This window comes from Neolamprologus multifasciatus, chromosome 3 (genome assembly GCF_963576455.1).
Source record: "Neolamprologus multifasciatus chromosome 3, fNeoMul1.2, whole genome shotgun sequence".
In the NCBI taxonomy this organism is placed as follows: Eukaryota; Metazoa; Chordata; class Actinopteri; order Cichliformes; family Cichlidae; genus Neolamprologus; species Neolamprologus multifasciatus.
Window position 1 is genome coordinate 15,743,005 of NC_140441.1, and position 26,688 is coordinate 15,769,692.

The 26,688-nt window shown below is 42.4% G+C and overlaps 1 protein-coding gene across 1 annotated transcript in view; it reads left to right on the forward strand.

The window, feature by feature from the left end:
* Window positions 1–293: 293 nt before the first annotated feature.
* Window positions 294–26,688, forward strand: part of adgra3 (adhesion G protein-coupled receptor A3) — a 29,296-nt gene continuing 2,901 nt past the window's right edge. The window contains exons 1-17 of the mRNA XM_085138581.1: window positions 294–1,324; window positions 9,079–9,150; window positions 15,689–15,760; window positions 21,777–21,848; window positions 21,937–22,008; window positions 22,120–22,280; window positions 22,781–22,994; window positions 23,094–23,258; window positions 23,522–23,723; window positions 23,823–23,972; window positions 24,087–24,245; window positions 24,335–24,502; window positions 24,675–24,882; window positions 24,993–25,201; window positions 25,325–25,449; window positions 25,542–25,665; window positions 26,168–26,313. Coding sequence (XP_084994707.1) covers window positions 879–1,324; window positions 9,079–9,150; window positions 15,689–15,760; window positions 21,777–21,848; window positions 21,937–22,008; window positions 22,120–22,280; window positions 22,781–22,994; window positions 23,094–23,258; window positions 23,522–23,723; window positions 23,823–23,972; window positions 24,087–24,245; window positions 24,335–24,502; window positions 24,675–24,882; window positions 24,993–25,201; window positions 25,325–25,449; window positions 25,542–25,665; window positions 26,168–26,313 — 2,765 coding nt within the window. The 5' untranslated portion in view covers window positions 294–878. The remainder of the gene's footprint in view (window positions 1,325–9,078; window positions 9,151–15,688; window positions 15,761–21,776; window positions 21,849–21,936; window positions 22,009–22,119; window positions 22,281–22,780; window positions 22,995–23,093; window positions 23,259–23,521; window positions 23,724–23,822; window positions 23,973–24,086; window positions 24,246–24,334; window positions 24,503–24,674; window positions 24,883–24,992; window positions 25,202–25,324; window positions 25,450–25,541; window positions 25,666–26,167; window positions 26,314–26,688) is intronic.

A 26,688-nucleotide genomic window follows, 5' to 3' on the forward strand; every position in this document is an offset into this window, starting at 1 on the left:
TAGTCCTGCAACAGCAGTATTTTTTTTATGTCCACCATATTTTTTATGGTGGGAATATACCCCCTTATCGCATTTTTATATCGCAGGTTTATATTTTAAATGCTATATTACTTATGTTGATAGTTTTACATGTAACTGTGCACTGTTTGGTGATGTGCAACAGGTACATATCCAGAAAAGACACTTTTAACAGTTCCTTTGCGTTCAACCAATGAACCTCGTAGACACAATCATCCCCCAAACTCAAAGGAAGTCATCTCCTGGTGCTTTTATTATGAAATGCGGACCGGATGTGGTTTAGAATCTGCTCGGCCTTGACCGCCCCTGACTTTAGTGGCTCCCGGAGCAGGACCATGGGACTAGTAGGACTTCTCAATGGAAAGAAGGCTAGTTTTAAATCTTTTCTAAAGACACCGGTTACCAAAACGGACACGCCGACTACTCTGGATACGTTATTATACAGTTTTTAGTGTATTTTTCCCTCATTGGTAGCACAGTTTGAGCTAAAACTGTTGTTGTTTTTGCGCTCTGTTTTTTTTCCTGAAAGTAATTTCCTGTTCATGACCGGGGCGAGAGTTTGCACGCTTGTTTGTCGTCCCGTACGTGTTTCGAAGTAATGGGAAATTTAAAGTGAGCGTTAAAAAAGCCCGACCGCGTTTCCTGAAGTTGGGAGCGGATAACCTGGGATGACTGCAGCCGCCTCCTTTGGATACGACAACATACTGACTTGGACCCACGCTATGGGCAACAAAGGGAACCTCTCAACAACTGGGCTAGTTATTTAGCTACCAGGGAGGATACTCGGCATTTGAAATGTGGTAGATTTGCAGAGCTGGGAGGAAATGGAAGCCGATGCCAACATGGAAAGGGAATTCTAAATGAGTCGTTTTCCAAACAAAGAAGGACACCTCCGTCGGACTGAACACCGCCGAGCAAAGGGAAAGCCTTGCGAGAAATGGAGGAGGAAGGCTCGCTTGAGCCAAACAACATACTTGCAAAGGTCTCATTCTTCTTTGCCCGGTTCTAGCAACATCTACCCGTTTCTGTTATCAAAACATTGTTTCCTTCGCCGGTGCTGCAGTGCTTTTCTGGCCGCGTGTGAATTAAAAATGAGGGTGGATCGTTTGCAGTTGTTTGGGATTTTGCTGCTGCTGAGCGGCTGCTGTGGCTCGGCGGCATCATCCGCGTGCAAATCGTTTGATGAAAACTCGAAAAGCAGTGGGAAAATCGTGCCGTCCTACAAGAAAGTGGTCTGCAGCAACATGGAGCTCCATCAGGTGTTGCCCCCGGACTCACTCTCTTTCCCGAACAGGACAGTGACACTGTGAGTACACACATTACAGATGCATGCTGTGAAAACACATCCCATCAGCCACTAGATTCACTTTATTCTCAATAAGGACTGTTTCTTTCCTGAAAGTTAATGTTACTGGAACTGTTTGCGACGTCTTAATAACCATCTTATCCCCCTTATTCATACTGCACAAACATGAAAAGATAAATATATCTTGATAAGCCGACCACAAACTATCATTTCACAGCTATATACTGTAAATAGCAGTGTAAATACTAACCTTGTGTAACAGTAACCCCTTCCTGTTATGCAGTGATTTATGCAGAGGCTGCTAAATTGCACACATGCCACCATAAATGTAAGAGCTCATAGGTTATGGATGTGATTCTTTTTCCACCTGGTTTTACTCTGGCGTGGTTAGATCCTGACAGCACACCTGGCTAACACTAGCCAGGTGCCTTTTTTTTCTTCAAGAATTACACAAAAGTTTAGGTTTAGGTTGTTGGTAGGTAGCCACTACAGTAATATGGCCTTACATCAGAAGCAGGCTTTGAGGCTGTGCAACCACTGCCTCTCCATCAGTGTCATTGATTAAAGTTGCTGGTCTTTGTGTGGCAGTCTGCAGGGATGAAACGCACACTGAGACACAAGCTGCTGATTGATTGAGGCCTTTGTGTTGTGTCAAGTCAGAGCAGACTTAAGCAATTGACACTCTGGTTTTGGTCCATCACTGAACATTTGACAGGGAAAAATAAATAAAAAGGAATTTGAATAATCATGACAGTAAGTCAAAGCTGCGTGCACCCCAGAGCTCTTGTACTTTGCGGTGGTGGTGTGCAATGGAGGAAATATGAGAATACCAGGGCAGGGTGCAGGAGTGGAAAGCAAATAATGGACTCCCAGGAGGGAAAGAAAGGCAGAGGATTGGCTGGTAATAAAGAGTTGTAAGACGATTGCAGTGCATGTTTTTTAAGAGCTTTACCATAAGCCACTTGTTAGATTTGAGGCACTTTCCAAAGGCGCATGTTTTTAAAAAAAATGTTAGTTTGTATTTGTTTCAGAACAGGACTCGACTGCATTTGCAGATATTTGAAACTTTCTTGTGTCATATGAGACTTGAAAACCAGCCCATGAGCATAGTTTCTGCAAGGATGTTGTTAAGTTTGGAGTTTGGGTTTATGTCCAGAGTAATTTTATCAAGTAACTGAAGCCCAAAAAACATCCAAAATAGGCCTGTATAGTGTATCCTGGGTGGAGCTCCACACCTGGCAGTCATTCAACCAAGTGTTATTACCAAAAGCACTGATCCAAAAACAGAGACTGTACGCTTGTCCTTATGATTAAATGTCCCATTAAACAAAGCATTCATATTGTGTGTCAGTTGTTATCTTTACTGTACGGCATCAAGAAGCCACGAGGAGTCCAAATTTACCCCAGCACATGCCTGCTGTGATGTTATTGGAGGGTAGAATCAAACCGCATATTCAAGCTTCTCGCTAACACAGGAATTGATCATATGGGTGAGTTTACTGTGTGCGAATTATTAGTGTTAGGGCAGATTTACCATTACCTGCACAGACTATGGGATGTCTCATTGCAGTTTAGCTTAAAGGATGGTAAACAGAATGGACAAGTAGACAAGATCCGTCATAAACTGGAATAAAACACATGTATGGCTCTTGAATAAAAAAGAAAAGGATAAATTCCACAGCTTTTATTTTTATTTTCAGGAAGGATTTATGGAATTAGTGCTAGGTATGGTGTGCTCTGAAGTAATGTAGTGGGCCCTCCCTTCTGTTTGCTTTGTCTTTATGTCTACAGTGAGCTTGTACTCTCTCATCACGCTCTGACAGTGATGGATCGGAGGTTGAGCCTGGTTGCTCATGATTTAGCGCTGAGCTCCAAAGAACAAGAGCAGTGTAATTTGAGAGCTCGACCAAAAACAGCCATGAACGCGAAAGATTTTATTCAGTCGTCCACGTTTGTTTTTCTGGGAAGCAGTTGTCGTCTATTGTAGGAAAACAGTAGAACTACCCTGTACTTGTGGAACTGTCTTTGTAGTTCCCTGCAGACATGAGTGGCAATGAAATGACAGGTTATGCTGACTGCAAAGTTTTTGGGTGGCAATTTATAACCTGCAAAATCAGCGACCTCTCTCAGGAGACGCAGCTGGCCTCGCAGGAGTCCCGGCTGGTGTGAGAACCCTTTCCCAGTCTTGAAAATGATCATCCTCCGTTTCTCCTTGTTAAGCCAAAGCTAATCCCAACATTTTCAGCTGCTCTGACTTTGTCTGTTCATGCAGCGATAATACTGGGCATAATGTCCGGAAATTCACAGATGAGATTCCTCGAGGTGTGCGAGGCTAATAGATCTGTATCTAAATGGCCCTTTAGCAGGCTTTCCTGCCAAATCTCTCGCTTTGGATTAATTTTTATGGAATATTTAAAATTTCATCATTTTCAGTGCCCCTCTGAGGTTAATACACAGTAATGTCCTTCGCCTACTCTGGCCCTTTGGGCGTCAGTTATATTGTCGAGGAAGTGATTGATGGCATGGTGTCTTTCTTGTCGGAAACAGCATGTTAAGCTAGATATAATTAGAAACCCATCTGTCATACTAATTCCACCCCTTTGTACTTCTGATTGACCTCTTTGGGGGGTCTTCTAACAAATTAAAAATGTAATCCAAGCTTTTCACGTGAGAAAAAAGAAAAAAAGCTTTGACCTGTAAGCACATTTCTTTGTCAAAAACTCTTTAGACTTTGAACTCGCTGAACTACAGTGATAATTGGCTTGACTTCATTCCAGAAAAGTTGCCATGCGTAAGAGTAGAACAACCAGAAGTCTAACTTTAATCGTCGCTGTTTACACATGAGCAGTTGTACAGCTAAATTAGCTATCGTCTTACCCTACTTGAATGCTTGGTGTTATTGGCCTCGTCCTCAAACTGAGTTTGTGTAGTTACTCGGTTTAGTTCTGCTCTCAATGCCTCTCGGTAGAGAAAAAAAAATGAGTAATACATTCCTCACATTTGTGCTCTCCCAGTGATACCACATGCCTAAGTAATCCGAGAGGAAATGACACAAATGTGTTTACAGCTGGCCTGTCCTCCCGTGTCAGCGTGGGCCCTCGGCTAATATACGAGTGGTTGAATTTAACTTTTATTTTAAGGGTTGTCTGAGTAGTATGCATGGGTGTGAGCATTTATTTCTGTGTACCTGTATAAGTTTCAGCCTCTGTATCCACACAGACAGGAAGAAACTAGACGTGAAGTATTCACCAAGCTCATATTTCTTTACAATCCTTGTTTAGTGCATATATATTTTAAAAAAGGATCCATTCACAGGAGCAACTGGGTCAGACTGTAAAAATGCGTGCACCTGGTTTTGGCCGCTACAGAGCAGCGTGGGAGTAATGTCTGGGGAAAAAAGCAGGGATTTCCTCCCTCATGGCAGAAAAAAATCACACTTTGATTTGATGACACATTTGAGTGCAATAAACTGTCTTGTTTCGCAGTAGTGCAGACCTGGATGCTGTAGGCTCATCTGGTGATTTCATTTCCTTTAAGTCGAGCTCCGTGGAGTTGTTTCCCCTTTAGATTTTAGCGTGATTGTAAATTCTGGTCCAAAGCGCAATCTCTGTGCTTACGTCAGTCGTCGCATCAATTTTTCCATGTCATGCTGAGAGATTTTAAAGTGCTTGTGCGAGGAGAGTGCAGGTGCTTGCTGTCATGCATGTCCTAAGAGGATTTGTTTTTGGTGCTTTCCGAGCAAACCGTTGGTCTCAAGGAATGCTCCCGTTTTGGTTTTTTTAAATAGTAGTCCTGAAGTGTTTGCAGAAGAGGGTAAAATCCCAAAGGCGAGGCATTCACTGACAGCTGCGCAGAAAGTCAGTCTGCAGGCTTTCATTTCGCAGACCAGTTGAGCTTTGACTTTGTCAGGTTGCCTCAAGTATCGCTTAATCCAGACAAGCAATTCAGTTCGGTGTGTAAACACGAGCTACGTGCGGTGCGGTGCTGTGCCTACACGTCTGTGTTCATTTTCCTGCTCGCCCCCCTTTTTTCCCTTTACCCTGGTGTTTGAACGGCAGATCATTTTTCCATTCAGCTGCAGAGCTATAAGGTGAATACCACACTCTAATGGTTTGTCCTGTTCAAAGCTGAAAGAAGATATTTTAATACCAATGACTTACAAGGATGAATTTGCAAAAAGAGGGTGTATGACATGTGCCTTTTTGGGCTTGCCAGTTTGGATGAATCACTGCACCTTTTATGTTTTCTACATTTTTTTTTTCACTCTTTTGTCGTCCATTTTTCTCACACAATATTCCAGAAAAAAGTCTTCATACTTTGATTTTTTTTTTGTAGAATAATAAAGAGCTGAAAATCGTTACATTGGCACATGAGAGCACCTCAGCCACTGGACCAGGTCCTTTTCCCACCTGAACTCAGACCTACTTTTCCATGCACTATATTCAGAGGAAGTCACTCTATAAGGGTTTTTATGAACCCATCTGCAGCCTGAATCTTATTTGAAAACCTTGCACACCATTTTGTGTGTTTCACTCCCTCGCTGCACAATGTAAAAAATGCCTTTCACTAGTGTAGTTTTTACTCACATGGCGAATGAGATTTAATCTAGACAAGTGCATTTTATACTACTTGTGACTAAGAGTGGAAATTCTGTTTTTAGAGAAGGTTTTTCCATAAATGTCATTGAGATTTATACCATCTGTATCAGTAGACAGGATGTGAGATTTCGTAGACTCCCCTAGCAGCTTGTTCCTGGCTTGAGCTCAAGCAGGTCTTATCTATGCATCAAGATAAGCAAGACTCCCCTCATGTGTTGTTAGAAGCACAGACTGAAGAAATTCCACAGACTGGTCCTTTGTCTGGCGACCTCAGGCTGATTTCATGAGACAGACAGCAGGGAAGCAGACGATCTAACTACACATGTCCTGAGGCCCGTGAAGACTAGTATTTAAATGGCCGTGATCTCTATGGAGACTCGAGGCTTTGCTCTATACATATTATTTACCCAGTCTGCGGTGGTAAGGCTTTCACATGAATGCAAGAGTGCAGAGAGGACTTTGCAGCCCAAGCGGTTTCTAATGTGGCGAGGTCACACTCCTGTCATGAGGAAGAGGGTGGGACAAAGCTAGCAAAAGAGGCAAAGAAGGGAGGAATGAAGAGAGGCCAAGAAAAGTATGCATGACTCTCAGGAGAACTCTCTTTTATAGGTTTATTTGGATGACTTGAGACTTACAGGGCTTTAAATGTGCAGTTTTGTAGCCAAACCTAATTCTTGATGCTTTACATAACCTCTGAAGATGTTGGTGATGGTGAAGGTTTTCTTTTGCCTGCACTGAAGCTGTTTTCACACATGGACTTGGGGACAGTATTGGGTTTCAGGTTTGGGCATTGTTTGAGTAGTCATGCACACACATGTTTACCCTTTAAATGTATTTATTTATCACGTATTTAGAATTTCATGCCTAAAATCCTACTTTTCTCAAATGCCCAACTCAGGAGGTTTAGGTTTTACCCCCAACCCTTTTGTCAAGATTCTCATCAGGGAATTCTCCATCCACCCATTTCCTTCCATTTATCCAGTTCAGGGTCACTGGCTGGCTGGAGTCTATCCCAGCCCTGAGCAGGTTGCCAATTTGTCATAGGGCTAACACAGAAAGACAAACAACCATTCTTTCAGCCAATGTAGATTAGCCAATTATCTAACCCATGCATATCTTTGGACTTTGGAAGGAAGCTGGAGTACAGTGAAAGATATGTATGTGCATTACATGCACACTCCCCAAAGAAAGGGCAGCCGACTGGTAGATTTGAAGCCAGGACCTTCTTGCTGTTAGTGAATACCAATGGGAGACTTTAAATATAGTGTTTTTTTCAAAGGCTTTTCTACAAACCTGAAAGGCTCTAACTAAAAGCATCGCTGATCCACCCTAGCGACTGGTTGAGGTTGAGGTGGGTTAGTGTATACTTGGAAGGTTATGACTTTGATTATTGCATTGCAGATTTGTTTGTTTATTTGTTTATTTCTTTGATGAAGTTTACAACCATGTGCAACCATGCTTAATCTTGCTCATAAGGCTCTTCTGAAGACTGACTTGGGGAAAAAATTTGGGTGCCAAGGTCTCTTGAGGCACTTGAACTTTTATATTGTGCTTCTTTCATTTTACTCTAAAATTGTGTGAGTCAAAAATAATCCTTCCCCAAGTTGTAAAATGAATCTTCAACTTCAGCTCTTTTCAGTTTTATTATTATTCCTTTAAAAAATGTATTAAAGGAATCAAATCTTGCGTATCCTCTTTTTGTAGTGTGACGATCCAGCCAACATGAGAAATGCTACAAAGAAGTAGCCAAACATAATAAATTTCCCCAGCCTTACATTTATTGGAGTGCTAGTGTACTGAAAGGTGTTTTTGTCCATCCCCTGTATTCTGCTGATTAAGCCCCACATTGCTAAAGCTGGATTTCATCCATTTGGTATTCCATGCATTTCACGTATGAATTAGACTTTTGTGACGAGAGACTCAACATCTGCGGCTGTATCATCGGACCATGTGCACACAGGCAGTGAACAGAGTTTGCAGTCTTGTACATCATCGAGTCTTAACATTTGCCATTTCAGCATTCAGAAGCCTGGAAAACAGGAACTCTTTATGTGCGTACTTTCTCTGAACGGCAGGGAGCCAAACAGCAAATCTCCAGAGAGTCTCCTCTGTCCAACCCTGTAATAAAACAGCCCCTCAACGCCCCGTAATGACTCCAATTTGGCCCCGGGTTGTGGGTGCCACTAAGCATGTATGTCACCCACCGTTTCCCCTCCATGCTAACCACACGTCCCTGCTCCCGCACTCTTTGGGAGTACTTTTAAAGAAGGACCATAACTGGGAGGGACACACGGGAGCAGAAAGCGGGCAATTAGTTTGGAGCTTTCCTTGCTGTGAGTTAGCTCTGCTGCGAAAATAAACTAGATAATAAAATGCTGTTTATTACCCCGAGAGGAAGCTATCAAGAATTCACACTTAGGTTCGATTTAGGTTTTAGACTTTCTCAGGCTCTCTCTTCCTTTTTTTTTTCCAGTTTTGTTTTGGTAAACAACTAATTGGCATAGTTGCATTTAAATTGGACCACTGTTAACTCTAACCGCATTGCTTTTAATACAGTGTTAGCTGTAAATATGAGATGAATATTTGGGTGTTCCTTCTATAAACAGGGATTTTTTCTCATAAGGACGTCTCCCCGCACTGTCTAATTGTGTGACAGCTTTGAGGCGAGAATGCCACCAATGAGTCATCGTGGCTGCTGATCAGATTGCGATACATTTACCTATAAAGTCAAGTCAGCTTACTCCTAATCCCACTTTGGCTACCAGACACTGCCAATTTGACATGAAAGAAACACTCAGCTAAAGTTGGAGTTGCTTTTCTTCAGCTCTCTTCCTGGCAAAAAGCAACCTGGTGTGACTGGATGCTAAGCGTGTCTAGAGCAAAAAGAAGTTGAGTTAATATTGTTATCTGTCAACAAGTAGCACTCTGTCATGGTGAATCCATTTGCTTTTGAAAAAGACACTCGATCCTTTTGATTCCACCTTTGCATTTCATTAGCACACATTCCTCGCTGATGTTTTGGCAGCGCGGCTGCTTTACTGACATTGCACAGTAAAATGTTTTTATTTCAACAGCCTGGAAATCATTATGCAGTCTTTTGTGTGAGTCAATATCTGTTGCTTTGCGTTCACACATATTTTTTTTCTCTCTCTGCAGAATTTTAAGCAACAACAAGATTCAAGAACTCAGAAATGGATCCTTCTTTGGATTATTTGCTTTGGAAAAATTGTGAGTATCGTTACTTCCTCAGCCCGTGATTTAGGAGAGCATTAATGTGTCAATATTAATGCTCTGTTTATAGCACATTGAAAGAAAGCATTTTTTTTCCTTATACTTAGGTTGTGCAGAAACATAAATCGTCACTAATGCTCTTCACATATGTTAGTCTCAAGCTAAAAAAAAACCCTGATAGTATTTCATGTTATATCCGACAGTGCATTAGCAGGAGCCATTCATCACTTCCCAAGTGAAGTTTTGGCTCTAAACACACACTGGCATCGTGTCGGCAAAACATCCGGGTCGCCTAAAATGTGACGTTTTGCACACCTAACTTCAAAACAGGAAATCTGTCTAAAGTGAAAGACTAAAGATGGTAATAGAGAGGCCTAATTATAGGCATAGCCTCTAGGGTTGGTTGTTATCTGCCTGGCAATATACTCTGCATACAGCTGCTGGAGTATTCTGGGATGGTTAAAGAGACACCGCGGCAATGAAGTATTGATGGTCGTTGAAATCTGTAAAGAGGAAAGTTTTATAGATGTGTTAAGGCATTTCAAGGTACAGTGGCTTGCAAAAGTATTCGGCCCCCTTGAACTTTTCCACATTTTGTCACATTACAGCCACAAACATGAATCAAGTTTATTGGAATTCCACGTGAAAGACCAACACAAAGTGGTGTACAAGTGAGAAGTGGAACGAAAGTCATACATGATTCCAAACATTTTTTACAAATAAATAACTGCAAAGTGGGGTGTGCGTAATTATTCAGCACCCTGAGTCAATACTTTGTAGAACCACCTTTTGCTGCAATTACAGCTGCCAGTCTTTTAGGGTATGTCTCTACCAGCTTTGCACATCTAGAGACTGAAATCCTTGCCCATTCAGCTCAGTCAGATTAGATGGACAGCGTTTGTGAACAGCAGTCGGCTGGTACCTGATGTTACCAGCCAATGTTGGCTATCAGCTGATCTGTCTGCATCAGCATTGGCAGTTGTGACAGCCGACGAATGAAAATTTTAAAAGTAAAGTAGAGACGAAAAGCAACGCCCTTCATCCAGCCGTCCTCTCCTGTTGAAACATGTATTTGGAACGCCACAAACGCATCAAGCAGCTAATCAGAGCAGAGTCAAGTGAAAGCAAGTAAATACTTACACAAAATAAATGTTACGAAAATCTGTTTATGCTTTATTTGTCCCCCCAAAAAATTACCCATGTACAAAACATATTAAACTGCCAAATTCAGAATAGATTTTCAACCTTGACACTAGTGTACAGAATTCTGAATATGACTTTATATACTGACTGCTGCCTGTGCACGTGCATTTTAAGTATGTATTGCTGGCATCAAAACATTTTTTTTTTTCTTTCAGAATTTAGTTTCAGGTAATTATTTATAATTATATATGAGATTTGACTAACTGGAAATTCACTGCACTCTGTTTTTTCTTTTGGAGAGGATACCAGATTTTTGGAAAAGAAGTTTTAATTTGTTATTTAAAACAGTCCTGCATGACGTTTCTTGAGTTGACTAGTATATTAATAGGACTTTCATATATCTGGATTCTTTATAGATTCACAGGCGAAGTCTCTATGGACTATTGAATTGGGTCACTTGTTAGTTTTAGTGCTCAGGCCTCGAGGATAAACGGGAGGCTGCATGTTTAATGCTTTAAAAAATCTTTGATCTTTCTCTACCAAGAAAGCCTTAAAGGCTCTTGTGTATTTTGTCTGTGAGCTTGCAGTTGCCTTGGTTGTAAACTCTGTACTGCCTGACTGTCGCGCTGTGAAACTACAGGCGGGTTTACCTGAAAACTGAGCTTTCATTGCTCCTCACAGACCCCACCCCCTCCAGTCCACTCTCAGCCAGCAAGGTGAGATCACTAAAAGGCTTACTTGCTTTTGTCATTATAAAAGGGCAAGCCAAGGCCAAAGGTGTTAGCAGTGTCATTCCTACACGCTACACCGCTCTGAAATAGTCCTATACTTTACCTCTTACCTTAAGTTGCAGTCATTTTTCCTCAAACTCTCAAAGCAGGAAAAAAATGCAGCACAAATCTGTCTGAATGCACCGAGGCTCTCCATCTTGCCATGCACCCCTCCTTCCTCCTGCCTTCACGGCTTTTCTTTTCCCTTCTTTTTTCACTTTACAAAGGGACTCTCCCTCATTTGGACGGCCTTAATGCAGTGGTGACGACTGAGACAGCAGCTGGCTGTGAGTGCCAGAGAGGGGTAGAGAATCCATTATGCCTCTCAGGCACTCTGCGTGAGATTGCAAAGTAACTGTGGAGACCGCTGTGTTTTGTTGGGGCCAAAGGTGTCTCTGCATGGAAATAAGCCACACAGAATCCCCATTATCTCCCCTCATAGAAATAGGAGCCAACTTAGGCGACCGTCACATGCTAATTCCTTTCTAAATCCAGTGCTGTGGGGGAATGCTTATTGTGGGAAAATGGAGCTAGTATGTGGCGTTTCCTGAAAAACTGTTTGTGAATTCATCAATGGTATTCTGCAAGCAAGCATCACATTCATATAAAGGTAGATATAAATGGGTATTGGAACACAGCCTTTACTTAATAGACTTCAGAAAAGAGGATTCTGCTCATACGGCTCTAATTTGCTTAACCTGTAGGATACATAGACTATGTAACATTTTAAAATATTGAAAAAATTATTACACAAATGAAAGGTTAAGTTATAAGATTTTAAATGACGCATTGCTGAGTTCAGCATGTGTCTAAATCCTAAAAAGTTGCAAATATTTTTACAAATTGGGCATTTAATAGTAGTATAAAGATCTGAAGATGCAGGTTGTGTAGTTTTAAAAGCCTAATTCCAATTTGTGGTTGAGTTCAGACTCTCCCTTGTACTTTCTTAATAACATGGTACATGTTTTTGATGGCTGATATTTTTCAGTTGCATGCAAACACACTAATATACACAGTGTATTTTGGCACTGTCTTGCTGGAATAGTCAATGCATCTTTGGATGGCAACAGAAGTAGATAGACATATAAATATAGTCTGTTTAACATTATTGGATGGCAGCATGTTTTGATTCAAAACATAAGTCGTATATTAATGGTGCCTTCATAGAACTGTAAGTTACCCATGTGATGTGCAATAATTCCCCTTGCATTTGCCTTGTGACCTGCCTTAATTCTCTGTGGTATAGATTCAACAAGTTTCTCGAAACATTCCTCAGAGACTTTGATCCATATCAACATGATAGATGATCAAAGAGTTGCTGCAGATTTGTTCAAATAATGCAAAATTCCTATTCCAGCACATCCCAAAGGTGCACTGAGATCTGGTGACTGCATTTAAGTACAATGAACTCACTGTCATGATCAAGAAACCAGTTTAAGATGTTCAAAGATGTCCTTATGCAGACCCCTTCTGTCAGCTCAAAGCAGTCGGGCCATTCTCCTCTAACCTCTGCCATCAATAGAATTGCCAATTTCTAGATTTTCCTTCTTTTTCAGACCATTCTAAACCTTACAGATGGCTGTGTGGAAAAATCCCAGTAGATTAGTTTCTAAAATGCCACACCACATTCAGAGTCCCCTAAATCACCTTTCTTCCCCTATATCATACCGTTCACGGTAATACCACTGTAATGTTGTGCAATGATAAGAAAATGAAACATCGCGATAGAATATGGGTAAAACGTGCATGCGCAGTGCCTTTGTTTACATACGCACGTGGCTGCTACGCAGAACGAGAAGAGCGAAAGTGGATCGTTGAATAAAACGGATTAACCAGAATTGGTTTGTAAAAATGCTACAACTTCAGTGGTGTGGAACTGGTTTGGCTTTCGTCCATCAGATACACAACAAAGCACTATTTTTGGTAGAGCATGCTAGCGGGCCGTCGTTATTACCGTGTTGTTTGGGAGATACGGCACACTTAAAATCAATCCTTTGATTTTTGTGAAAATCGACAGTGCCCCTTATAATCCCGTGTGCCTTATGTATGAATTCTGGTTGTGTTTACTGACCTCGAAACGATTTTATGTACACGGCGCTCGAAAATCTGTCAAATGTTTTAGTACGACTTTGCTAAGCTACGAAGCCGCACCGCTTGATGGATTGTCGGAGCATTACAGCTATCGGAGGCGAGTGATACGTACTGCGCTTCAACATAATATTACCATATTGCGTGTGTTTAACCTCTTTATAAGTTTTGTGGATATTATACATGATTATGCTGAGGATATGTCGGCCAGTTTCCACTGGAAATGCCTTTTGGTTAAACTGTCAGCAAGGATTTGCATTTGCACTGCACACAAATTTAATGCACTTAAAAACCTGCTTGTGTAAGTGCAAAATAATTGATGGGGGTTTTTTTTGCACTAATAAAGTTGAGGAGTTGTAAAGTATTTTGTCTAGTGTCAATTATATTGTCAGTTATATCGTTATCGCAAATTTTCAAATGTATATCGTGATAGATATTTTTGCTCTAGTCTCACTTTCAAATATGCCTCTGTAACATTTTGACAACAGGAAATATGACATACATGTTTGTGTCTCTGCCACTCCAAAGTGTCAGTCCAGTGCTGCTGTTAAACTGTTAAACCATATTCCATAATGTAAGGAGAAGAGTGGGAATCATTCTAGTTTGTATTTATAGTATCACATCCGTGCAGAAGCCCACTGAAATGAGTGCGGTGATAAATAATGTGAGCGACATGGCAGTATGCAGCTCAGTATTGGCAGGTATTGAACCCCAAAAGCGATCATGTTCTAAAAATGATGCTGGTGGTTGGTTGAATAGCGCGAGCTTCTCTCTCTTCAGTGGAAATGCGAGTCTAATGCCAGAAACCTTCCATATTCAATATATAACCCACCATGCCAAAAACAAACTTGGAAAAGAGGCTTTCATTAATCTTATATTTACATGACACATTTTTAATTTGTTTTAACGTGCATATGAGTAACACCTTTGGAAGACAGCACACACGTGCCCTGAAATATCGGCAGCAGCTGCAGATCCACCCTTCAGTTTGTTGCCCGTTCAAGACCAGTGCTGGAGAACACTTAGAAGTATTCAGCCAGCTCTTTCTGAGCACGACAAAAGAAGAAATCTGGCGTTTTTTGTCTTGCAAATAGATTTAAAAGGTACCAGGACATGTGTGGTTGGATGTCTGTGGAATGAGAAGTGTATTTATATTTGGCTAATCATGAGCTTGTTCTTTCTTTAACTCCACATACTGGAATAACAGAGAGCTATGGTGTTCTTTTTTTGCTATGAGTAGTAGTGGTTACACCACCAGATCTAGACCTCAGACCTCCAGCAGACATTATTCTGTAATTCTCTGTAGGGAGTGGTTAAAAGCACTCAACACCGAGATTGACATTAGTCTTTTTGGCAGCTATGCGTTTTGATCATTGAGCCAGATGGAGGGAAAACGTTCTTTTCTGGCTTCGTTTGGACCCAGTTGAGGTTGCCAGATTGTGTTTGTGTCCTCCAACTGTAAACACTGAAAATCTAAGCAAAGTTTACACAAAAAATAAATTAGCTTCAGCAACAAGCAAATTACCAGACTCAACACGCCTGTTTATGCACCCAGTACACTCTCCAATCTGGCTCTTCCTGGCTGCAACAGCTCTGCAAGGATATTTTTGATTTCTTTGTCCTGCCTTCTCATTTTTCTCTCAACACAACTTCACAGAGAAGCCAGCACATCAAAAGTTTTTAACAAGCAGTAGTTTTTTGTGTGTGTATGTGTTGTTGTTTTTTTTTCTGTCTCTGACTTATCTGTGGCCACATACCCGCCTTCAGATGACAGTTCATTGACATCAAACAGGCAGAGTTACCCAGAGGCCTTTTGTGTGGGTTCAGGTGGCGACTAGAAAGCCTCCTGAACCTCGACTGTAATGAGTGACTTGGCAGTGCCAGCACAGGTGAGCACCGCAGGAATTCTCTGACCGCGAGCCTTTGAACCTCAGGTTTGGGAGGTTTGTGTGCTTGTGTGTGAAGAGAAAGAGAGCAGCTTTGAGGCTCAGGTTGTCCTTGACAACAGCTATGTGGTGACAAAGGGTGTTGAGTTTGAAGAAGGGATCTTGTCAGTGGGTTAAACAAAAATGCATGCATAAAAAGTTTTCCTAGCAGGAACCATGTTATTATGAGTGCTGAATGTTGCACAATGAAATGTTAATTTCAGATGATGGCAACAGAGTCTAGTGGTTGCACTGACTGTTCTCAAAGTAGAAAACTGGAAAGATTTTAAACTACTGAGCACAAATCTGGAGGTATCTCACAAGCCCAAATGCAAATCCTTTTCGGTAACTAAGGTAACCAGTTGGAGTCGGCCTCAAAGCTATTTCAAGAAAATTTGCAGCAACAAATTTTACAGAACGATGTTTTATTTCAAGCCGAGAGTGTTCGCAGATGTTCTTTCTGATCAGCAGTGTTCCTCGCTTTAACTAAAGAACAGTAACCTTATAACGGTTTTATTAAGGAGACTTGGATGATTGATTAGCAACACCGTTGCAGTTGTGCTGTCTTGTTGCTGTTTGCACTGCTCAAATCTTTTCATTTTTCCACAGGGACCTGCGGAGTAACATGATCAGTCATATTGAACCAGGAGCTTTTCTTGGCTTGCCAGCACTAAAGCGACTGTGAGTATTGCTGTAGCTCTGCTGTCTCTTTAATGTGGTTTCTCTATGTGTGTGTGTGTGTGTGTGTGTGTGTGTGTGTGTGTACTCCATATTCCCACATTCAGGCCCTCAGGGATTGCCGAGGTGTTCTTGTAAAAGGGATTGCCTTAGTTATATTTCAGTTGAGAACAGAATCTTGTTAGGAGACAGATTTTGTTCAGCTTGTCTTCTCTTAAACTACTAATTGAAATTGTGTTTTGTTGGTCACATGTTATTTTAACCCTTTAAAGCCGGTCGGAGCGGGCAAGCGCCGTTTTGCGTAACTATTTTTAAATCCCGGTAGCTCTGCAACCACGTAAGCTAGCGCAATATTTTTTTTGCATATGAAACCGGAGGAGTTGTACTTACATCTTATGCCATCAGCTTGTCCTAGGTCACAGTTTCCTTCCACATATAGCTTTGCAAAAATTGCATAAAAAGCACTTGCAGCAACAAAAACATAATATTCCAGAAACACGCTTTGCCGATCCGATCAGCTGTTCGTAACACTTCCTACGTCCATCAGCGCAAACTATCGCATATCCGCCATGTCCTGCCCGAAACCGGAAGTGGTGTCATTTTCGTGGAAATGTCTTTTTTTTTTTTTTTTACCATCAGGGCCTTGTAAGCCTATACTGGTGTTTTTAAAAGTTATGTTTGACTTTATGACTTTCTGTGTCGTTTCTGGGATGCTTAGAAGTCAAATTGCACTGCTGGAAATAGTTTATTTTGATGCATATGCTATTTTTTTTTTCAAATTTGCATTATAATACTTATTTTCGTTTTTCCTGCAGTATATAAAAATTGCTGAATTTCAGAAATAAAACCGTGAAGACACTCAAAATAAATTTCCTGTGGTGGGAAACTATTTTGTGCAACTTTTTTGTATTTACAGTTTTGAGGGATAAGCCTCTTAAATTTCTCTAACTAGAAATATATGTTAAAAAAAACAAAACAATTTTCAATTTTTTTTTTTGTAGTTTATGGCACTTTTTTGCAATTTATGTAATTACTATGCACTTAATGCAGACATATTATTAGAATTTGGGCTATAATGGTTGTATTGATGTATAGCAACTTGAAATGCTCCCAAAAATGGCACTACAACATGTAAAAATATAAAGATAAGCTCTGGTGGACTTGGTTCTATGGTAGGTCTTAAAGGGTTAAACTATTTTCTCCTAGTGATTTGAAAAACAATGTTATCGCTTGAAATCCACAGATTTTTTACTAGGAGTTGGTCAGAGTCCAATTCTGGTGCTTTCTCTCTGCATTTGTTCTCTCAAGAGCAGTTGTTCTAGCACCTATAATGGTTAAGAAGCTACTGGCACAAGTCTTTCTGAGTTTCTTAAACAGTAAAACATAGTATTTCAAAGAACTTTGAATTTCGGCCTATGTGGGAGTTACTTAACAGCAAAGATGTGTAACTTCATGTGAAAAAAGCTTTTTGAAAACCTGATTTTTGGGTAAAGTCAGCAGGAAGTTTCAGGTTATCTTTTCTTTTCTTCTTGAAGATCAGTTATGATCTAACTGCAGATGACATTTTGTACTTCCCTCACCTCAGAGGGGTGAGCTGCCACACGTGGTCAGCTGCTGCTGTCCTCAGATTGAGCTTTTTGTTCTTTAAAATAAAGTGTTTTGATGTGAACTGATGAATTCACAAACACGGGAGACGTGTGTCATCATCTCGTGCCTGCCTTGTTGTTAATGCCACTGCACGCAGTTCAGACTTGTGCCGTGTTGGAAATGTTATGTAAATGTTACCGGGAATGACCCTGTTAGGCTGCCTTCACAACAAATTAACGGAAAAAAAAGTTCTCGTCTAAATCGGGCTTATTGCTACTGGGTTGTTTTGTCTGGCCAGAGATCACTGCACACACCGTGCAGACTCAGACGTCTTTTAGCACGTATGGGTGTGTGATGTCGATGAATATCTACGGAGGATAACTCTGATATGCAGAAAACGTAGCTCTCAAATCCATCTGGGTGCCGCGTGCTTGTTTAGGGCGTCGAATGTAAGCGCGTCGCCGTGTGTTTCCCTTTTGTGGATGTGTGCGCATGAGAGCGAGAGCAAGAACACAGCATGAATTGGAATCATCCGACAGCACCCAGTCCCTGCCAACACAAACTTGAGCTTGGCTGCTGCTGTAGAGCAATAAGAACGAGACAGGAAGGCAGTCAGCTCCTCGGATCAGAATTGGCCCCGTTTCCCCTCCTCCTCGATGCATACTCTCTGATGGATACGTGCCTGTCTATATGTCCTCTGCATATTAAAATCTAACACACACACAGATATTGTTAAAGGCCTTTCTTATCGCCACAGAGATCATCATGGAAACACGTGCTCCAGTTTACAGTTTGGCTTTGTAGCAAAGTTTAATTGGCCCCACCGCCTGTCTCAGTTCATTTCAAAGGGTAATAGTCACTCTGCTGTGAAAGGGAGGGAGCACAGAAGAGCAAAGGAGACGATGAGGTAGTACTGGACTCTGGGAATGTAAACACTACATCAAGGCTTGGCATTACAAGCGACACATTCACTCGGCTTTTTTAATATACATTTTTTATTTATTTATTTTTTGTGGAAAATAGGAGTGGAGTTAATTTGCAGACTTTGCCAGTTTTTATGTCTCATTCATATGTCATAAGTTTTGCCAGGGTTTGTAATGTCATGAAACGCCTCAGAAACTTGGCACGTAATGCTTTAGCCCTTATCTTTGACTTTACTCTAGCCCCCTCCCCAATCGCCTAATTAGAGTTTTCCCATCCTCACTTCAAGATGTGCCATTTGGACGCCACATTTCTCTTGCGTGCCATGTCACAAAGCAGCGACAGGAGCATTTAAAGCAAAGGCTGCAGGTTGAAGGCCACAATAAAAAGCTCACATTTGCACATCTTAAAGGAAAAATTGTGCTGCAGAGAAGAGAAACAAGTTTCCTAACTCCTTGAGAGTGTCCCCACTTTTCACTCGTGCCAGAATATTTACACTGTTTTACACCACACGCAGATCAACTTCAGGGCTCCAAAACCCTGCATTAAAAATGGTCCAAAGCATTCATTACTCAGCATTTATTAGGCTCCAGAAACACTTGTTTCAAAGCCCACAGCTCTTCACCGTAGCTTCAGTGCACACTGAGACGACTTCCAGCATCATTACAACATCATTACGGTTGTGTGTGTGTTTTTCGGGCTTAGGAACGTTCGCTCCAAATCAAAGAGAGACGTTATATAACTGTTTTGACAGGCGATGCGGCGCTCGTGTCGATGAGAAGACGGAATGTGTAAAAACTGGCGCAAGTCTCCACTGAATTTGTGTTCAGCCCACACCAGTGACAAGTTTAAAAAGATGTTAAGACGGGTATAATAATGATCTCTCTTACAAGAGAGCTAACATCTGATCTAGACGTAGACAGCTGCTCCCAGCTGGGTTTCTTTATTCACGCTGAGAGCTTGGGTCTAGGCCGCGCTGCTGGTTACAACCCCGTGGGCCAAGATAAGTATATCCCTTACCTGACTTTACACAGTTCACACACTCAATTTCCCCGCACTAAAACATTTAAGCAGACTTCTCCCAACACTACAGCATTCTCAGACCCTATGGATTCCTTTAGGCTCAGCGCTCCTTACTCGGCATTCCTCCCAACAGCTGAACGATTCCCACTCGAACCTTATCACATCGGGCTATTTTTGCTTCAGCTCCTCGAATGTGCTGCTCTGGAGCGCTCCTCTGTGCTGTTAATTTACTGCATGCCTGTGGCCAAAAGACATGCATGTGACTTCAAGCAGTAACAAAGTGACACTTTTTTTTTTGGTTTTTAGCTATTTTAACAAATATTCTCGAGTCTCTTGGCGTAGCTGTAACTTTAGCAGTTGAATCCAGGCGATAACCGGAGATGAAAGCACGCCCGCATCACTTCTATATCCTTCCCATGACACGGGAATTTGGCAGGCCCGCAAAAGGAGGCTTTTTCTTCACTTCCAAGTGAAGCTAATAACCTCACACCGTAAAAGTCCACAGCCGGCACCTTAAGGCGCAACACCAATAATTACATAAATTCCGGGATGCTAGGATATACCTGCCAGCTGTTTTTCAGGTATCATTTTTGCGTTAGTATCACCTTCCTCAAGCACCCGAACATATAGTTTTGCTGGCGGCAAGCTGAGGTAACGATCTGCCTTTTCTCACTGGCTCTTGTTTCATTTCTTACCACCTTGCAACAATTGGTTTCCTCGCACAGAGGTTTATATGTTACAGCTATAACAAGGGTTTGATTCAATGCTGTGTCCCTGGAAACTGAAAAATTGCCACCTAGCTTTCTTGTTTTGAAGTAGGTTTTTGGATAATGGTAAAAGCTTAAATTAATGTTATTAGTGAACCAAAGACCTACAGTCTACATCTAGTAGATTATAAGGATATACCATTCCCCTCTTCTCAGTATTATATTTTAGTGCCTTTTACCTCATTGTTTTGGGTTTCTGGGTTGCAGCATTAATTCAGAGGTTTTGGTCTCACCTCCATCATTAGCCTTGGTCCCAGACACAACTGTATTTGTAAATACAAATCTTGTTAGACGCCACAATGTGGCAACTAAGTCAGTTTCCCTCTGACAGGATGCCAGAAGCACAGCTTAATCAGAATGCTAACAGTGCTTAGTTGCACTACTGTTACTAGATTTCTGTATTAACGAAAGAAGTAGTTAATCCACTGAAACGTTTTACTTTTTACCCACACCCAGTTCCACACCTTGGCTCAGGCGATTAGAGGATCATCAGGGGGTCCTTTTGTCCCTCTGGGGGGGGAAACTCCCACTAGGTTTATATCTGGGACTCTCCACCATTTGACCTTAGAACTGAAGAAGCTTCTCGGATGAGAGGTGAAACGTCTTCAAGTAACTTAAAGAAGTCCAGACGCTTTTCTTTGCAAGCTCCTTAGACTACGATGACCTGGATGACTGAGAACCTTCACAGACATATTTACTTTTTATTATTTTAGTTTATTGAGGTCTGTGGACATCAGAAAATATTCAGTACTTACGCAATAAAATGCATCTTTATTATTGTTATTATTAGCTGTAGTAGTATTGAGGTTGTATAAACATCTTTATGTTTATGACTCTTGGATTATCCCTTGATGATGATTATATCTGCTGAAGGCGGCGGGCTCCAGCTGACCTGGACCTTCCTTCGGTGAATATTTCTGAATGTTGGTAGAGTCGGTGTAATTCACAGAGGCAGCCTCCATCTTTTCCCCGTTAAGCCCCCGAACCGTCTCCGAGTTTCCTTTTTGAAAGAGTCTCTGACACTTCCATCTGATGTTTGCAAGAGACATCATGTCAGGTCACATCAAGGGGTGAAACACACACTTTTCCTGCATTTGACATTAATCACGGGTGATTAATCACCTACCACAGTGTTGCTGTGCCTTTGATGTGTAGGTTCCCCCCGCGGGCCCACACAGACATTATCTAAAATCACCTTGGAAGTTGTAAGCCTGTCGGCTGAATTTGGAGGTCTCTGTCTCAACCTGCCTCTGTTGAACTTGGCTTTTTTCTTTTAAACCTACTGTTTTTATCTCAGCAACTCAGCAGCGTTTCTCGAGGTGTTCATTTATGTGCCAATACATTTGCAGCTCAGATGAAGACAACTCGATGATCTTTTGGCCCAGTGGTCCCCAACCTTTTTTTTTTCCTAGCATACTTTTCAAGTAACTTTAGTAAAACTCATTTAAACTGGATGCGGACAACTTTCAGCTTACCGCTTCTCAGTTATTGTTACCATTGATGTTGAAAGACGACAGAGGAGGAGATTCAAGTAGTCAATTTGTCTGCTGTTTTGTGCCAATTAACTTTTCTGTCTCACTTCATTAAACGTAGTAGTACAGCTAATCTCTGAGTACCCCTGGTTAAGAGTCACCGTGGTAGAACAACAAGGCTCTTAGATTTGTTTATTTTTTCAGCTGTCAAACAAATAAAATGTCATTCTTCTTCTGTGTGCACTGCAGAGACCTGGCCAACAACAGCATCAGCTGTCTTAACAGCGACATCTTTAAAGGTCTATCCAGTCTGATCCGACTGTAAGTCATTTGCACTGCTGTGAATGTAATCTAGTCATGACTTTATAGTACATCCCAAATAAAACCTATTTTTTTTCTCTTCTCTCAGAAACCTTACAGGGAACATGTTCTCTTCATTGGCTCAGGGGACCTTTGACAGCTTGGTGTCTCTCAAGGCGCTGTGAGTATGCTCAGCTTGAAAAGAAACTTCATGCACGTGGCCATTGTCAGTCTGTTTGATGGCGCTCGATCACCTAAACTGACCCCAGGTGTTGTTTTTGTCCATCTCCAGGGATTTCAAGACACCTTACCTGCTGTGTGACTGCAACCTTCTCTGGCTGTTGCGCTGGATCAAAGACAGGAAAATCTCTGTAAAGAACACAGAGTGCTCCTACCCACAGTCTCTACAGGGTCAGTCAGTTACCTCCATCAGGCTGGAGCTCTTTACATGCGGTACGGAGACACACACGCACACGTTAAAATATAATTGCTTGAACATCCTGCAACAGAACTGTATCATTTTAATTGGCACTGACTCGGATCTGCCATTTGTCCTGTCTTAAACATGTCTAAATAACTGAGCAGCAGCTCAGACGACTGTACAGTCAGAATGCTGCGCTGTCCCTTTAACGTCTCTGTTTTGGTATCAGTGAGGTTAGTGTTTGGGTAACAGGGGCTTGTGCAATGACACGGGAGATAAGACAAGGGCTGCCCAGGCCAGCGCTGCCTTTGTTTGTACTTGCTCATGTCTTATCGGTTTGGCACTCATCTCAGTGAGGGATTATGAAATGTATGGCGTAGATTTAGCAGAAGCTGCTGGCCTGACATGAATTACAAATGGCACTGAAGTACTGAGAATTTAAAGATGCAGTTTTAACTTGTATAGTAAACAGAACTGAAAAATGAGCGATACTTCATTTTTATTTTGAGAAGTACCTGCTTGTTTTCCTCAGACGCTCCACTCGAGCTGCCCTCCTTCCAGCTGACCCCATCCCAGCGGCAGGTCGTCTTTCAGGGGGACAGCCTGCCGTTCCAGTGTCAGGCCTCCCTCGTGGCAGAGGACATGCAGGTGCTGTGGTACCACAGGGGCCACATGGTCAAGCCGGACGCCACTCAAGGCATCTTCATTGAAAAGCGCATTGTGCAGAACTGCTCGCTGATTGCCAGGTATGAAGATATGTGTTCATGTATTCTGCAGTTCATAGGAATTTATATAGCCTTGACCAATTAAAATAAAATATATTATATTCTCATGGTTTCCATCAGTGCATTGACCATCTCAAACATCCAACCTGGTTTTACGGGCAACTGGGAGTGTCGGGTCAGGACAAGCAGGGGAAACACCACCAGGACGGTCCACATTGTGGTGCTGCAAAGTTCAGCCAAGTACTGCGTCCCTGAACGTGTCTCCAACAACAAGGGAGAGTTCAGGTGGATACTTATTCCTTTTTTTTCCTCTTTTTTTTATTTTTAAACTTAAAACCACTTAAAACTCAAAAATCCAGTGTGATAGAATATACCAAAGGTGAAGTAATAGATATTCTTGCTGTGTTGGAGCAGTTGCGTTATTGTGCAAGCAGCACCCCCTTGTGGCCAAACGGCGTTACTCCTTCAGTTACCAGATTGGACCTGTTTTGGCTCACATGACACAGCCCTAAGAGGAAATAAACAGCAATTTATTTAAATCCTCCCAGGTGGCCACGCACCTTAGCAGGGATCAGAGCCTACCTGCCCTGCAACCGACTGCCATCGAGCGGAAGCACGTACTCGGGCAGCTCCAGTGAAGAGCAGCGGGCTTGGCGTTACTGTGATCGCGAGGGCCAATGGGCAGAAGAGGATTATTCCCGCTGCCAGTTTCAGAAGGATGTCACAAGATTCCTCAATGTCATCAACCAGGTTTGTATCTGGTCATTCAGGCTGTGATTTGATGGTTTTGAGCTTCCTCACACCTGTGGCCCACAGCTCTCTATTCACGCCCAGTTTTGTTTTTCCTAGATGCCTCTAAATGAGAGCAATGTGGTGACTATAGCTCAACGCCTGTTTGTCTACACGAAGGATGCTGCCAACTTCTCAGACAAGATGGATATCATCTTTGTGGCTGAGATGATCGAGAAGTTTGGGAAGTTTGTTGAGAAGTTTAAAGACGTAAGTGGATGTGCTTATGTGTTCACATTTAATTGTTTCTCTTTTAAAAACTTGGAGTATGCACTGCTGAGTTGGATGTAGTTGGAAATCTTGTTGTGTCTCTTTGTCTCCTAGCTGGGTCAGGTGATGGTCAGCATGGCCAGTAACCTGATGCTGGCCGACGAGAGGGTGTTGTCGATGGCTCAGCGTGAAGCCATGGCCTGCTCCCGCATCATTGCCTGCCTCCAGAAGATTGCCGCTTACCGCCCAGCTACACCTCAGGCCTTCCCCCTGGTTAGCCGCACCAACAGCATTTAGACATGTTGCACTACAGATTATGTGTAACGCAGAGCTGCATTTGACTCTTTCTGTTGTCCTTCCAGACCTCCCCTAACATTGCACTGGACGTCCACTTTGTCAAGGTCAGTGACTGGAATGGTATGTCCTGCGTGTTACTGCAGAGGGCCATCCCCGAGCGCCCCCTCGGCCAGGACCGCCAGCTCACCTTCAAATGTAACACAAGCAGCTCGTTTTCCAGCATCTTTTACAAGGTCAGCTCCTGCCAGGAAAAAAAAACTAATTTGCAGTTTCATTAGGTGGAACTTTTATCTGTGGACAGCTTCTGAGTTTATAATTGAATTCATCAGATTTTAGTCGTAACAGCGTCTTTTGAGTAGTTTAACATGACAAGTTGTTCTTTCATTGTGTTTTTTGTCTTTATAGAGTACTGCAGCGGAGGCTTCCCTGCAATTTCCCCAGTCTCTCCTCACTGAGGCTGTACCTCCTGGGCAGCCAGAGGACACGGTCTACAAGCTCCACCTACTTGGCTTCCACAATGGCAAGTTTTTTCCATCCACTGGCAACTCCTCCCAACTTGCTGATGGAGGGCGGAGGAGAAGTGTAGCCACACCTGTTATCATGGCCAAGATAGGTGAGTCGTGATGTTGCAGGCATAGTGGTGAACCCTAACCTGACAAAAGGTCAGCTCTTCTAATCAACAAGGACACATTGTGCTTTACCCCACTGTGTACTTGGCATCAGATGGCATGACTCCACACGTCCTGAAGACCCCCGTTAATGTCACCCTGCGCCTGTTTGCCCGCGGCTCAGATGCTGTGTCCGCCTGCTGGAACTTGAGCCAGGCGGGAGGTCAGGGAGGATGGCAGAGCGACGGCTGCCGCATATTAGACCATCACGACAATTTCACAACCATATCATGCAACTCTCTGGGCAACTATGGCCTGCTTATGGTAGGTTGGGCTGCCTCTTTATGTTCACTTGGGAGTTTGTGAGGCGATCAGATCCCGTGAGGATGCACAGTATGACCTCACTGGCCTCTAGTATATGTCTTTATGATCTCATTCTTGTTTCAGGATCTCAGCGCTATGGAATATTCCTCGCCAAGCATTAAGCCACTGCACCCGGTTATCTACGCCACCACTGTCATACTCCTCCTGTGCCTGGCCACCATTATTATAAGCTATATCTACCATCACAGGTAAGAGAATAAGCCAGTGGTATTGAACGTCTTTCCCATAAGCCCCCTTTTCTCATTCATAGCTCTGCAATCTGTTGTTTCTGCGACTGCAGGTCTGTCCGAGTGAGCCGGAAGTTTTGGCACATGTTGATCAACCTCTGCTTCCACATCTCCCTCACCTGTGGGGTTTTTATAGGTGGCATCAATCAGACACGATTCTCAAGCGTCTGTCAAGCAGTGAGTATACAGCGCCCGCACACTCCGAGCCTCTCCCAGCCTCCCCGCCTCGTTTGCTTCTACTTTGAATGTTTTCTAGGAATAAGAAGTTGAAAAAGTTGCCTTTGGCTAAAATCATTGCACTTGTGAAACTCAGAGGGTGGGGTGGCATAGAAAGATACTGTAGCTTGTTTCATGGCTTGAGGCAACCCTGCACCTCTCCTCAAGGTGTGCTGAAGTGGGACGCACTACTTTTTCTTCTTTTTTGTTTTTAAATTGCACCAATCTGGATGCAAGACCTTGTTGATTTTTTGAATGTGCTTTGATGTAAAACGATATTTTCTAATGTTAATATCTCAATGTGATGATGATGTCTTAAGCAGAAGATGCACTAAACAAAAATATCTACAGTGTGCTCCGTTCTCTTACTTTTATCGATTAAAGAATAGAGCTGAAGAGGCACATTTTGTCATACTGACATTCACTGATTTCGCTGCTACTGTAATGGTCCATTCTCTCCTAGGTGGGCATTTTGCTGCACTACTCCACTCTCGCTACCACTCTCTGGGTGGGCGTGACTGCAAGGAACATTTACAAGCAAGTGACGCGCAAGGCCAAACGCTACGAGGAGCTGGACGAGCCGCCGCCACCGCCGCGGCCAATGCTGAGGTTTGACTCTTTCACCGCAGCAGATGTGTGGCAAAAGTGGTGCCTTTTTAAACTACACCCTCCAAATGATAGCCTTGTGCAACCGTCTGAACATGTAGTAATTCTACTAAGGGCTTCAGAGCTTTTGTTTCACCCAGTTCTAGCTTACTAGCGTATCTTTTTATTATCCTGGAAGTGAAGAAATGAACCAGAGCGTCACTTATTTTGTGCCTGCTTCCTTTGCAGTATGTCTGGATCGCACGGGCACAGTTGAATTAATAGCAGTACAGCAAAATCCGTATGCTTGTAAATACCACATAAACTAGACTCAGGCTCTTTAACTGTTCAGATAAACAAGACTGTGCATTATGTCCGTTGAGATGTGTGCGTGTGATT